Here is a 14039-nt window from a genome sequence, read left to right as displayed (position 1 = left end):
TACACATTCAATGCAATCCCCATCAAAATACCATCCACTTTTTTCAAGGAAATGGAACAAATAATCCTAAAATTTGTATGGAACCAGAAAAGACCCCGCATAGCCAGAGGAATGTTGAAAAAGAAAAGCAAAGCTGGCGGCATCACAATTCCAGATTTCATGCTCTATTACAAAGCTGTCATCATCAAGACAGTATGATACTGGCACAAAAACAGACACAGAGATCAATGGAACAGAATAGAGAGCCCAGAAATGGACCCTCAACTCTATGGTCAACCAGTCTTCGACAAAGCAGGAAAGAATGTCCAATGGAAAAAAGACAGTCTCTTCAACAAATGGTGTTGGGAAAATTGGACAGCCACATGCAGAAGAATCAGACCAGACCATTTCCTTACACCACACACAAAAATAGACTCCAAATGGTTAAAAGACCTCAATGTGAGACAGGAGTCCATCAAAATCCTAAAGGAGAACACAGGCAGCAACCTCTTCGACCTCAGCCGCAGCAACTTCTTCCTAGAAACATCGCCAAAGGCAAAGGAAGCAAGGGCAAAAATGAACTATTGGGACTTCATCAAGATAAAAAGCTTTTGCACAGCAAAGGAAATAGTCAACAAAACCAAAAGACAACTGACAGAATGGGAGAAGATATTTGCAAATGACATATCAGATAAAGGGCTAGTATCTAAAATTTATAAAGAATTTATCAAACTCAGCACCCAAAGAACAAATAATCCAATCAAGAAATGGGCAGAAGACATGAACAGACATTTTTCCAAAGGAAGGCATCCAAATGACCAAAAGACATGAAAAAGTGCTCAACATCACTCGGCATCAGGGAAATCCAAATCAAAACCTCAATGAGATACCACCTCACACCAGTCAGAATGGCTAAAATTAACAAGTCAGGAAACGACCTATGTTGGCAGGGATGCAGAGAAAGGGGAACCCTCCTACACTGTTGATGGGAATGCAAGCTGGTGCAGCCACTCTGGAATAGGTATGGAAGTTCCTCAAAAAGTTGAAAACAGAGCTACCCTATGACCCAGCAATTGTACTACTGGATATTTACCCCAAAGATACAAATGTAGTGATCCAAAGGGGTCTGTGCAGCCTGATGTTTATAGCAGCAGTGTCCACAATAGCCAAACTATGGAAAGTGCCAAGATGTCCATCGACAGATGAATGGATAAAGAAGATGTGGTATATACATACAATGGAATATTATGCAGCCATCAAAAGGAATGAAATCTTGCCATTTGCAATGACGTGGATGGAACTGAAGGGTATTATGCTGAGTGAAATAAGTCAATCAGAGAAAGACCTGTATCATATGACATCACTGATATGAGGAATTCTTAATCTCAGGAAACAAACTGAGGGTTGCTGGAGTGGTGGGGGGTGGGAGGGATGGGGTGGCTGGGTGATAGACATTGGGGAGGGTATGTGCCCTGGTGAGTGCTATGCATTGTGTAAGACTGTTGAATCACAGACCTGTACCTCTGAAACAAATAATACATTATGTGTTAAAAAAAGAAGATAGTAGGAAGGGAAAAATGAAGGGGGGAAATTGAAGGGGGAGACGAACCATGAGAGACGATGGATTCTGAAACAAACTGAGGGTTCTAGAGGGGTTGGGGGTGGGGGGATGGGTTAGCCTGGTGATGGGTATTAAAGAGGGCATGTACTGAATGGAGCACTGGGTGTTATATGCAAACAATCATGGAACACTACATCAAAAACTAATGATGTAATGTATGGTGATTAACATAACATAATAAAATTAAAAAAAAAAGAATTAGTTGTATCAAGCAATATAGTAACCCATCTTTGCCTGTCAATTCAGTAAGCATGAGGAACCTAAAATGGCCTGGTGGCATTCTCAACTTCTAATGTAATGGCATCATTGTTGTGTTCCCTGGTGGAAGCATTTCTCACTCTCTTTAGGTCTGCTTTGATTTCTTTCATCAGTAATTAGTGTTTCATAGTTTTAAACATACAGATCTTGTACATATTTTGTTAGGTTTTTATCTAAGTATCTTCTGTGTTTTGGTGCTATTATAAAGGGGACTTTAAAAAATACTTTGGGGCGCCTGGGTGGCTCAGTCTGTTAAGCGGCTGCCTTTGGCTCAGGTCATGATCTCAGGGTCCTGGGATCAGGCCCTGATTCTGGCTTTATGCTCAGGCGGGAGTCTGCTTCTCCCTCTCCTTCTGTGCTTTCTTGCTGTCTCTTGCTCTCACTTTTTCTCTCAAATAAATAAATAAAATCTTAAAAAAAATAAATACCTTAACTTCATTCATTGCTGGTATATAGAAATATGATTCATTTTTTTATATTGCCCTTGTATCCTTTTACCTTATTAAATTCACTCTTAATTCTGTTTTTGTATATTCTTTTTTGGAATTTGCCTATGAAGACTCTCATGTTATCTGTGAATAGACATAGTTTTATTTTTCAACTTTTCTAATGTATATGCTTTTCATTTCTTTTTCTTACTGCACTAGCTGGGACCTTTGGTACAATGCTGCATAAGAATAGAGAGAGTAGACTCCATTTTAGGGGAAAAACATTCTGTTTTTCATCATTAAGTATAATGTTAGTTGTAGGATTTTTGTGGACATCTTTTATCATATTAAGGACATTCTTTCTGGTTTTAGTTTCCTGAAAGTTTTCATTATGAATGCATGTTGAATTTTTTTTTCCAATGCTTTCTCTGTATCTACCAAGATGATCACATAGTTTTTCTTCTTTTGTCTGTTGATATGGTGAGTTATGGTCTGTTGATGTGGTTGATTTTCAAATGTTCAACCTGCTTTGTATTCCTGGGATAAGCCCAACTTTGTGTATTATCCTTTTTATATGTTGTTTAATTTGATTTGCTAGTATTTTACTGAGGATTTTTACATTTATGTTCATGGTAGATATTGATCTGTGGTTTTCTTTTTTGTGATGCCTTTTTCTGGTTTGAGTATCCGGGTAAAGCTGCCCTCATAAAATTGGTTTGGAAGTGTTCCCTCCTATTTTATATTCTGGAAGAGTTTATACAAAATTGTTATTATTGCTCTCTTAAATGTTTGGTAGAATTCAGTGAAACCATCTGGTCTTGGAATGTGTTTGTTTGTAAAATTTTAAAATACATATTTGTATTCATTTTTTAGGGCTTTCATAACAAAGTGACTGATTGGCTAGTCAAACTGGTGACTGATTGCCTTACACAACAGAAATTTATTTTCTTACCCTGGAGGCTAGAGTCCAAGATCAAGGTGTTGGCAGTTTTGATTTCTTCTAAGGCCTCTCTTCTTGGCTTGCAGATGGCCATCTTCTCCCTGTGTGGTATCTGGGTCCTATTTTCATTTTTCATAAGGACACTAGTCATATTGGACTGGGGTATACCCAAATAATCTCATTAATTTAATTATCTCTTTAAATATCCCATCTCCAAATACAGTCATATTTTGAGTTATTAGAGGTTAGAACTTCAACATAAAATTCTAGGGGGGGACACAACTCAGCCTATAGCAATCTTCAATGTTTTTAATTGATAAAGGACTATTAGATCATCTCTCTCTTTAATGAGCTTTGGCAGTTTGTCTCATTCATATAAGTTATCTAATTTATGGAATTAGAATTGTTCATAATGTTCCCTTATTAACTTTGTAATGTCTGTAATATCTGAATTGATGCCCTCTCTTTTATTCTTGATTTGGAAAAATGTGTTTTTTCTCTTTTATTTTTTGATCAGTTTGGTTAGAAATTTATTAATTTTTTAAATTCAATGCAATTTTATTTTTATTATTTTTAATTGAAGTATACTTAACATACAATGTTATATTAGTTCCAGATGTACAATTCAACAGTTCTATATATTACTCAGTGCTCACAACAATAAGTATAGTCACTATCTGTCTCCATACAACGTTATTACCAACTTAATGTACGATATGCCTTATGCTTACTTTTTCTCTCCAAAACTTACTTATTTTGTAACTGGAAGTTTGTCCTTCTTAAGCACCTTTATCTATTTCACCATCCACCATCTGGCAACCACCAGTTTGTGCTTTCTATTCAACAGTCTGTTTTTTTCTTTGTTTTGTTTCTTAAATTCCACATATGAGTGAAACCATATGGTATTTGTCTTTTTATTGATCTTTTCCATGAACTAGCTTTTAGTTTCACTAGTATTTTTAGTATTATTCCTATTGATTTGGTTGATTTCTTCATTGATATAAGTTCTTTCTTCTGATCTAATATAAGCATTTAATATAACAGATCTCCCTGTGAATACTGCTTTAGCAATATCCCTAAAATTTTGATGTGCTTTTATTTACATTCAATTCAGAATGCTTTCTCATTCCCATTGGTGACAGCTGGAAAAATTTGAGCACCAATACACTGTAGTGTTGGATTATAACTCAAAGTATAAAATAAGTATCTGTGAGTCCATACTAATACAAACAAATAATTGAATATGTAAATAAGTGGGGAGAAGAAACAAACCTCCCATGAAGAAGAATTCCAAATAAATTGTGTTGATATTCCACTCTAAAGTAGATGGAGCCAAACTCCCCACCCCTTAAGTGTGGGTTGTACATAGTGATTTTTTTTCTAAAGAGTACAGTGTGGAAAGGGGGATAAAAAGAGTAACTTTATAGTAGAGAAACATAATACACAGCTACAGCAGGTGATTAAGGTCAACATCAATAATAATCATGTTGATAGTAGGTACCCTTGATATATTGTAATGAATATGGCACTTTACCTCCGCGATCTTCCCCAAAACTGATAACCCTAGGCTAATCATGAGAAAACATCAAACAAATTCCAATAGAGGGGCATCCTAGAATATATCTGATTATTACTTCTCAAACCGCCAAGGTCATCAAACACAGGAAAAGTCTGAGAAAGCATCAGAGCCAAGAGGAGCCTAAGGAAACATGAGAACTAAAGGTAATAAGGACTCCTAGATGGGATCCTGGAACAGTAAAAGGATATTAAGGAAAACCTAAGGAAATCTGAATGAACTATGAACTTCAGTTAACAATAAAGTATTAATATTGGTTTGTTAATTCTAACAAATGTACTATCCTAATATAAAATGTTAATAATAGGGGAAACTATAGCAGGGGATATATGGGAACCCTCTGTACTTCCTACTGTTTTTTTTTTTTGGTAAACATAAATCTATTCTAAAGTCTGGTTGTTGTTTTTTTTAAGTATTCTCTAATTTCTCTTGTGACTTCTTTGATCCATGGGTTATGTAGAAATATGCTTTGAACTCTCTTTCTTTCTTTCTTTCTTTTTTTTTTTTGTGGTATTACTTGATTTTATTTTACACTAGGTGGTGGGCACAAAGCAATCTTCCTTAATAAAGTTGACAATTAGCTTCACTCAGAACACTTTTAATAATGCACATAAAAAAAGTATTCATCTTACAAATTGTTCTGCAACCCAAATATACAGTAGCTTGGAAAACAACATTTAGAAAACAAAAGCCAGTGTAAAAAGACAGATTAAAACAACTAGGATAGTACAAGTTTCATATAGCTCTGATTTTACAGTTTTCTTACTGTATCATCCATCCATCAGTGTCTGAAATCTGTTCCTTCAGCTGGCTCCATTGCTCAGGATTTAAAGATCTACCTTTTCTTCCAGGTTTCCTTTCACCTTCTGGATCCATCCAATATTCTCTAATATCAGTTAGGACTTTCCCTTTAAAGTCCCGAACACTGACGTACCTCATTTTCCCGATCTGGGACATGTTCTCATCCCTGCTCTGCTCAGAGGATGACTGGGCTCTTGAAGTGTCACCAGTCTTTGGCTTCTTCACAGGTTTTTCTGGAGCAACTTGCCTTTTCCTCTTTAACTTTTTGTCAACCTCACTGTGAGAATCGCTGCCAGAAGAGCTTGAAGAAACAAATTCCTTTGATTTAGGCATTGTTCCACTCTAGCAGCCGAACTGTCTTCTGCTCGCTCGCTTGCAGCTCTGCTTTGAATTTTCTTAATATTTGAAGATTTTCCAGATATGTCACTGATTTTTAGTTTAATCTCATTATGGTCCAAGGGCATAGTTTATATTAATTCTTTTTAATTTGTTAAGGTTTGATTTTTGACCTAGAATATGGTATATCTGGTGAAGGTTCCATGTGCACTTGAGAAGAATTTTTATAATGTTGGACAGAATGTTTTATAAACATCAATTAAATCAAGTTGTTCAGTTCTTTTCTGTCCTTACTGAATTTCTGTGTATTTGTTCCATTGATTTGTGAGTGAAGTCTTCAGTGATAATCGTGAATTTTCTTTCTAATTTTAGCACTATCAGTTCTTCATGTATTTTGAAATTCTTTTAGGTGCATACACATTTAGCATTGTTATGTCTTCTCTGTGATTTTTGACCCCTTTATCATTAGTAATCATCTTTTTAAAAAATAGGTTTAGTTTTTAGAGCAGTTTTAAGTTTGTAGCAAAATTGAGCAGAAGGTACAGAGATTTCCCATATCCTCACTGCCTTCACATATGTGTAGCCTCCCCCACTATCAGTCTTCCCCATCAGAGTGGTATATTTGTGACAGTTGATGAATCTGCATTGACATATTATCACCCCAAATCCATAATTTACATTAGAGTTCACTGTTGGTGTTGTAAATTTTGTGGGTTGGGACAAATGTGTAATGACATGTATCCACCATTATAGTGTCAAACAGAATAGTTTTACTGCTCTAAAAATTCTCTTTGTTCCCCTTATTCATCCCTCTTCTCCCCAGTAATGACCTTTTTAAACGTGGTAATGTTCTTGGTCTGAAGTCTACTTTGTTGTTGATACATTTTATGCTATCAATATAGCCACTCCAGCTTCTTTTGATTAGTGCTCCCATTGTATTTATTTTTCCATCCCTTTACTTTTAACTTGCCTACACTTTTGTATTTAAAGTAGTTTCTTGTGGGCATTGTATGGTTGGGTCTTGCTTTTTCACCCAATCTCACAATTTCTGTTTTTTAATTGGGGTATATGTAGACTGTTTGCATTTATATCTACCATCATTTAACTCTACCATCATGCTAATTGTTTTCTATTTATTCTTCTATTCTTTATCTTTTTTCCTAATTTTTTGCCTTCTTTTGGATTATTTTGTAATTACATTTTATTTTCCCAATTGGCTTATTAGTTATACCTCTTTTTAAAATGTTCTCTTGGTCACCCTAGGATTTATAATATACATCTTTAATTTCTCACAGTCTGTTTTTTCTATCTTCAAATAACATTTTATCACTTCACAGGTGGTATAAGGACCTTTCAATAGTGTCTCTCTAATTTCTCCCACTCATTTTTTTCTCCCATTCATTTTTTGTGCAACTGTTGTCAAATGTTTTAATTTTACATAACAATAATCATGAAATACATATTTACTGCTTTTGTTTTAGATAGCCAGTTACACTCCAGAGAAGTGAAAATTAAGGAAAAAGATGAATCTTATATTTAACTACATTTATGGAATCTTTAGAACTCTTCATTTCTTTGTGTAGATCCAGTTTCCTGTTCTATAATATATTCACCCTGCCTAAAGATCTTTCTTGAACATTTCTTATGGTGTAAGTGTGCTGCTAAAGAACTCTCAGTATTTGTCTGTAAAAGTGTTTATTTCTCCTTCATTTTTTCTGAAAGACATTTTTGTTGGTTATAGGATTCTGGGTTGTCTTCTGACTTGTATTGTTTATGATGAGCTTTTGTATCTGATGCTTGGTGTCTTTCATTCATTTTGGAAAATTGCCAACTATTGTCATTTCAGATATTTTTTTCTGCCCAATTCCACCCCCCCCATCCTCACCTTCTCTTGGTTCTATTTTGGGAATCCAGTTGTAGGAATATTGGTCTGTGTGATATTGGGCTGTAGCTCTTGGATGGTCTCTTCTGTGCCTTCCCTGGCTCTTTTTTGTCTTTCAGTTTGAATAATGCCTATTCACCTATTTTTAAGTTTGTTGATTCTTTTCTTGTCTGTATCAAGCCTATATAGATAAGCCTATTGATAGCATTCTTTATTTCTATTATAGTATTTTTCATTTTTAGGGTTTCTGCTTGATTTTTTGTGGTTTCCGTATCTCTGATGAAATTCCCCATTTGTTTATGTGTGTTGTCCACTTTTCCACTGAAGCCTTTAGCTTTGATCTTAGTTATTTAAAATTAATTGTCTGATAGTTTTAACATTTATGTCATATCTCTTTCTGGTTCTTTTGATTGCTTTATCTCTTGACCTTTTTTTTTTTTTTCTTCTTTTACTTGCTTCTTAGTGTGCATATAATTTCTTTGTTGAAATCTGGATGTCTTGTGTTTTAGAGACTGAGGTAAACAGGAATAGACATACCTCTTCCTTTTGTAGGCCTTCAGTTTGATGAGTTGAGTCAATTTAGTCAGGAATTGAGCAGGGTTTGGGTTTTGATGTTGCTGTGCTTACTCTTAGTGTATCACTGTCTTCAAATTCCTGTATTGTTACTTTGTGCTTAGAATGGAAAATGCCAGAGGGTTTATTTCAATGTCTACCCTTTGCTTAAATGTCCCCAATACACCTGCACCTCAGAGAAGGTTCCTGTCCATGACCTTGTTTATTCCCCAGCAATAGAGTGCTCTTATTGGTAACTATGTTACTTGCTCACCTAATTGGGTGTGGGAGTTGATTCTCTGTTGTCCTTGTTCAGCATCAGTTGCAGGCAGGTGCATTGTCTCTGGTTCATCCCTGGTCAGGGATGGTGCCTTCTTAATTACCTGTCCTTTCTTTAGGGGTAGAGGATATGGGCTGAGCAGAGGATGCTTTTCTCCCCTCCTAATTCCCAATGTTATTGTGTCTTAACCTGTACTTTGTGGATAATAGGGTTTGCTGCCCCTTTCCCAACTTCTTATGCTTTTGATCCTTAGGGGAGATAGAGAAAAAGGAACAGAATGAGGCATCGTACTTTTCCTACCTGGAAGCTGCTGCTTCCCTCTCCAAGCTTGTACCATGAGGGGAAGATTTCTTGAGTTCCTCATCCTATCTTAAGTTTTTCTTCTGAACTTCTAATGAGGCCCTTACATGCACTATCTTTTGTATTTTTGTCTTTTCTTCTCTTCATTAATTTATGTACACGTCTTTGTCCTATGAATAAGCTCATTTTCAGCTGTCTACTTTGTTTCTTGTAGTTTTTGATTTAATTATTAATTCTATAATCATGTACTTTTGACCTTTGTTTTCTTAGGTCTATAAACTTATTTTTCACCTCATTCTGTTGTTTTTGTTGTTGTTGTTTTTTAAAGATTTTATTTACTTATTCATGAGAGAGAGAGAGAGAGAGGCAGAGGGAGAAGCAGACTTCCCGCAGAGTGGGGAGCCCGATGTGGGACTCGATCCCAGGACTCCGGGATCATGACCTGAGCCGAAGGCAGACGCTTAACCATCTGAGCCACCCAGGCACCCTGTTGTTGTTGTTTTTTAATTTAATTTTTATTTAAGGTTCTGATTCAGCCTTTCTTGGCTTAGAGCCAGGAACCCCTATTTTCAAGGCACTTCCTAGATGATATTGATACAAATGTAAATGTGGCCTCTTTTCTGATGCCTCCCCATGTCTTACCCGACAGTAGTCAGGGAGGTCACATTTTTGGGGGGACAGGGGAGTAGATGGAGAAGGCATCAGAACTGAGATGTAGGGAAGTGTCACTAGCACTGGGAGCGGACAGCTGGGGAAGGGCTGGAAGAATGGCTTGAATTTTGCACACAGATTTTACACCCTAGTCTGTGCACTTGAGTCAAGGTTGCTGTGGATGTTGTGTAGAGGCAGTAGTGACCACCGTGGCTGATTCTTCAGCACTCCTGTTGTCTCATTTCCATCGAGTTACAGCAAGGCAAGTTGGGGAATTGCTCTCAACTCAAGGTATGACCCTGACTGGTCTGAGGATAAACCTATCCCTTTTACCGGGTATAGTTCAGATACCCAACTTGCCTGAAATTCAAGTAAAGGTTTGTTGGAATCTTTTGGGAAACTTAGTCCTTGCTTTATTAAGAGAGAGCTTGTAAGTAAGAAAATGTGTGGCTCTGATATAGCTGTTGACAATTTTCTCATGAGCGTGAGGAGAATCTAATCTTATAATAGCAGCTGATCTCTGGGTAACAGACTGCAGTGATGCAAAGAATCTCGCTTGTTAGTGGCATCTTAAAAAATTGTGGTAAAATATACAGAACATAAAATTTACAATCTTCACCATTTTTCAGTGTACAGTTCAGTGGTATTAAGTACATCTTTATTGTTGTGCAACCAACACCACCATCCATCTCTGGAACTTTTTCCTCTTCCTCACCTGAAACTCTGTACCCATTAAATACTAACTCCCCATTCTCCCTCCCCCCAGCACCTGACAACCACTATTCTACTTTCTGTATCTACAAATTTGACTACTCTAGGAACCTCATGTAAAAGGTCATTCTGTTTTTTTAATCTTACTTTTAAACTCATTTAAAATAATTTATATTCTGAAGGTGCCTCGGTGGCTCAGTCAGTTAAGCATCTGACTCTTGATCTCAGCTCAGGTCTTGATCACAGGGTCCTGAGTTCAAGCCCTACATTGGGCTCCATCTGGGTGTGGAACCTACAAAAAAAATAATAAAATAAAATAATTTATACTCTTATTACTTCTTCCTACAGATGATAGATCTACAATTTAGGTAATCCATTCAGAATGGATTGAAATTATTTGCATACCATATTGCATTACTCATTTTTTTCTTCATTTTGTGTTTTATTTCCAGCTTGTTCACTAACATATATAGTTCTGCATCTCTTTGATTTTGCTGTTTGAGCATGAATGCTTTTTTTTTTTTAAGATTTTATTTATTTATTTGACAGAGAGAGAGAGTGTGTGTACACAAGCAGGGGGAGTGGTAGGCAGAGGGAGAAGCAGACTCCCTGCTGAGCAAGGAGCCGGATGTGGGACTCCATCCCAGGACCCTGGGATCATGACCTGAGCTGAAGGCAGACGCTTAACCCACTGAGCCACCCAGGCGCCCCGTCATTAATGAATTCTTGTTGATTCCCATTCTATTTGATTTGGTTTGATTAGTTATCTTCTATTATAAACTACGCTTTGAGGGCTGGATTTTGCCTGAGAGGATAATGACAAGTGTTTAGAAGGGTTGGGGGAAAAGAGCAGAAAACTCAATGGGTATGGATGAGTTGTGTTGCAGATGTTAAAGACTAGTTTACTCAACATTAATCACATTCTCCTCCTAGTGTGTCTTTCTGTAGGGTCCAGGCAAGAAAACTGAAAATTACATTTCCCAGAAATCCTGGTAGTTAGTATGGGTTTGGCCAATCATATGCACTTAGCCAAGACTGAAATGTGAAGAGAAGCATCCGTGTTGCTGATACACACCATAACAGGCGTGGCATTCCTAGTGTCTCATTATAACTAAAGTGGTACATTATGAGCCAGCAGGTGTAGTGGTGACTTTCTAATTCCTCCATGGTTGCTAAAGTAGTCGCATCCAGGAGCTAGTGGTTCCAGCAGTGGTGTCCAGCTCCCTCAGATTCCTCATTACAGCAGAGCTAGCTCCTCTTGTGGAAGACCATTTTGTGGTGTTATTTTTGGACCATGATATGGGGAAGAACCTGCTCTTCTAACCTGTCCAATGATGTCAGCACCAAACAGCTAGATAAATCCCTTCCTGTAAACTGCCTTTCTGCAAAAACTCCCCTCCTGCGATGATTGCCATGATCTGTAGCTGAGGCCTGACTTATTAACCTTGATTGGAATTCTTGGGCCAGGCTGCAATAAAAAGAAACCAAATTGAAAATGATGTTAACGATAAAGAAACATATTTTCTCCCATAATGGAAGTACAAAGGTAGGCAGTATTCCAAGTTCAATATGATCACATCGCTCAGTGATGTCGTTAACACCATAGGTTTTTTATGTTTTCTTTTTTTCATATTTGCTGTACTCAGTTCATTCTTTTTATGTCACAGCAAGGCTGCTTGTAATAATCAGGGCCATAATTATACTCTGGACTTATGTCTGGACAATGGATGGAGATGGGAGAAAGGCTTGCTTCTTTTGCCCATAAGCCCTGAGTAAACTTCTCCTTACTTCCCATTGGCTCAAATCACCTATATATTGCTGAATTATTCACTGGCAAGGGAATTATTGTGGAATGATCACATATGGCTCTAACTAACCATCAGGGTAGAATCAGTGTTGGGAAAGCAATGACAGGGTCCATTACCGTCATTTTACGTTTTTATTCCTCTTCTCCTTCCCTGCTCTCAGCTTCTGTTCCAGCAGTGCTGGAATACATGGGGAGAGCTCTAAGGATTTTTCTGTTTGGGATCAAAGATGATCAAAATGGCTTCTACTCTCGTGGAATTTTATTTCCCCCTCTGGGCTTCCTAGACCTCCTCTCATACAAAGGTTAGAGATATTTGTGAGAAATTTTAGGATTTCTGTGACTGTCTTTCCCAACCCAACAGTCCCTTACTCCCACCCCTGTAGAGAGCTTTTGGTTAAATAGGGTTCCAAGACAAGAAGAGTTTTACAGCACTGTGCATATTTTTAGAAGCTTTTATCTTTTTTATGCCCATTCTTTTGTGGAATTGCTTCTTGTATATATTTTTTTTGCTAATATTAACTTGATTTTTGTTCATATTAGTTGGCTTTGGAAAGAGATTTTGAGAACTGGCTTCACTTGAGCACATTACCTCAAAATTCTGAAATTTGAAAAATATTCTTTTAATATTGACTTCTAGATTTATTGCATTTTGGTCAGTGGACATGATCTGTAAAATTTCAGATATTTGGAATCTAGACTGTCAACATGGCCTAAAAAATCATCTTTAAAATAAAAAACCTCCATGTGTACTATTAAATAGCATGTATTCTCTTCTATTATTATTGGTTATACATGTGTAACTATATAATGTATATCAAAATATTTATTATATATAATTATGTTGCATATTATATATATTTTTAGTCTTATTAATTATATAGAGCCTCTCTATCCTTGGCGGATATGTGTATGTGTGTTGTGTGTGTGTCTGTATGTGCATATGTGTGCTTGATCTGTTTTAGAGTAAGAGGTGTGTTAGACTGTCCACATCCTCTCATCTAAGGCTCCAGGGGCTTTCAAATACTTGGTCTGAGGGAGGGCAAAAGTTCTCACTTTTTCCCATCCAAGTCTTGTTTGTATATGCTTGCCTTGGCACAATTGTCAGTACATATACTTAATTCACACTATAAAGCAGAATACTTCTCAGTCTATAGCATCTTTTATATTTATAGCACTTAACAGTTTTTTCTAAGAATAGTGGGTTTTGTGTAATTTCAAGGTACATAGTCATGATTTTTCTAAAACAAGGATTCTTTCTTTCAAGGTAATAGACTCTTCACTTCTGGAAAAATAAATTTCCATTAATCCTTAAGTGGCTGTGCCTTCACTTAAGAGAAAACACAACAAAATAAAATCTTCCTTCACATACATATGAGTAGCTTAAAAATGTGAATTTTTCTTTTTCTTAGGTATACAAATTGTTTCTGAAAGGGAGCTAGCTCAGTTGGCTCAGGTTCGACCATTACTATTCAATTTTCATGAGCAATCAGTCATCAAGGATTGTTTTAAAATGCTTGAGAAAAAAGTAGCAGAATATGAAATCCTCCAGGAATTTATGGTAAATATTTTGGTCTTAACAAAAGTCTGTATGTGATTTTCCACATTACTAACAGAGGGGTTTTTTCTTTTTCCTTTTTAATCTTTTCTTTTAGGTTGAGTACTTTGTTTTTTGTTTTTAAATATTGTTTGTTTTTAAAGTAATAGGTTTATATAGTAAAAGAAAAGTTAAATAGCATAAAAGGTTATAAAAGGATAGTCTCTTTGTTTTTCTCTCTTGAGTTCCTAGGCCCCCTTTCCACTATTTAAGTTTGTCATATAAGTGTCTAGAAAACTATCAGCATGTACTTTGGTAACTATTCTACCCTTTCTTTCCTTTTTTTTTTTTAGAAAAATATTTCACATAGGAAATAATTTCCA

The 14039-nt window shown here is 36.4% G+C and overlaps 2 protein-coding genes across 2 annotated transcripts in view; one reads left to right on the top strand and one right to left on the bottom strand.

Moving 5' to 3' along the window:
• LOC110589436 (tyrosine-protein phosphatase non-receptor type 20-like) overlaps positions 1-13716 on the top strand; it is a 41605-nt gene extending 27889 nt beyond the window's left edge. The window contains exons 6-7 of the mRNA XM_044916216.1: positions 190-192; positions 13532-13716. Of these exons, the coding sequence (XP_044772151.1) occupies positions 190-192; positions 13532-13716 (188 nt within the window). The remainder of the gene's footprint in view (positions 1-189; positions 193-13531) is intronic.
• On the bottom strand, positions 5565-5952 carry LOC110589708 (activated RNA polymerase II transcriptional coactivator p15-like). The gene has a single exon (XM_044916526.1). The coding sequence runs from the start codon at positions 5934-5936 to the stop codon at positions 5565-5567; it is 372 nt and encodes a 123-aa protein (XP_044772461.1). The 5' UTR covers positions 5937-5952.
• Positions 13717-14039: the final 323 nt, after the last annotated feature.

Source organism: Neomonachus schauinslandi, chromosome 6 (assembly GCF_002201575.2).
Source record: "Neomonachus schauinslandi chromosome 6, ASM220157v2, whole genome shotgun sequence".
Classification (NCBI taxonomy): domain Eukaryota; kingdom Metazoa; phylum Chordata; class Mammalia; order Carnivora; family Phocidae; genus Neomonachus; species Neomonachus schauinslandi.
The sequence above is the reverse complement of the archived record's forward strand: the minus strand, read 5'-3'. Positions and strand labels throughout refer to the sequence as shown.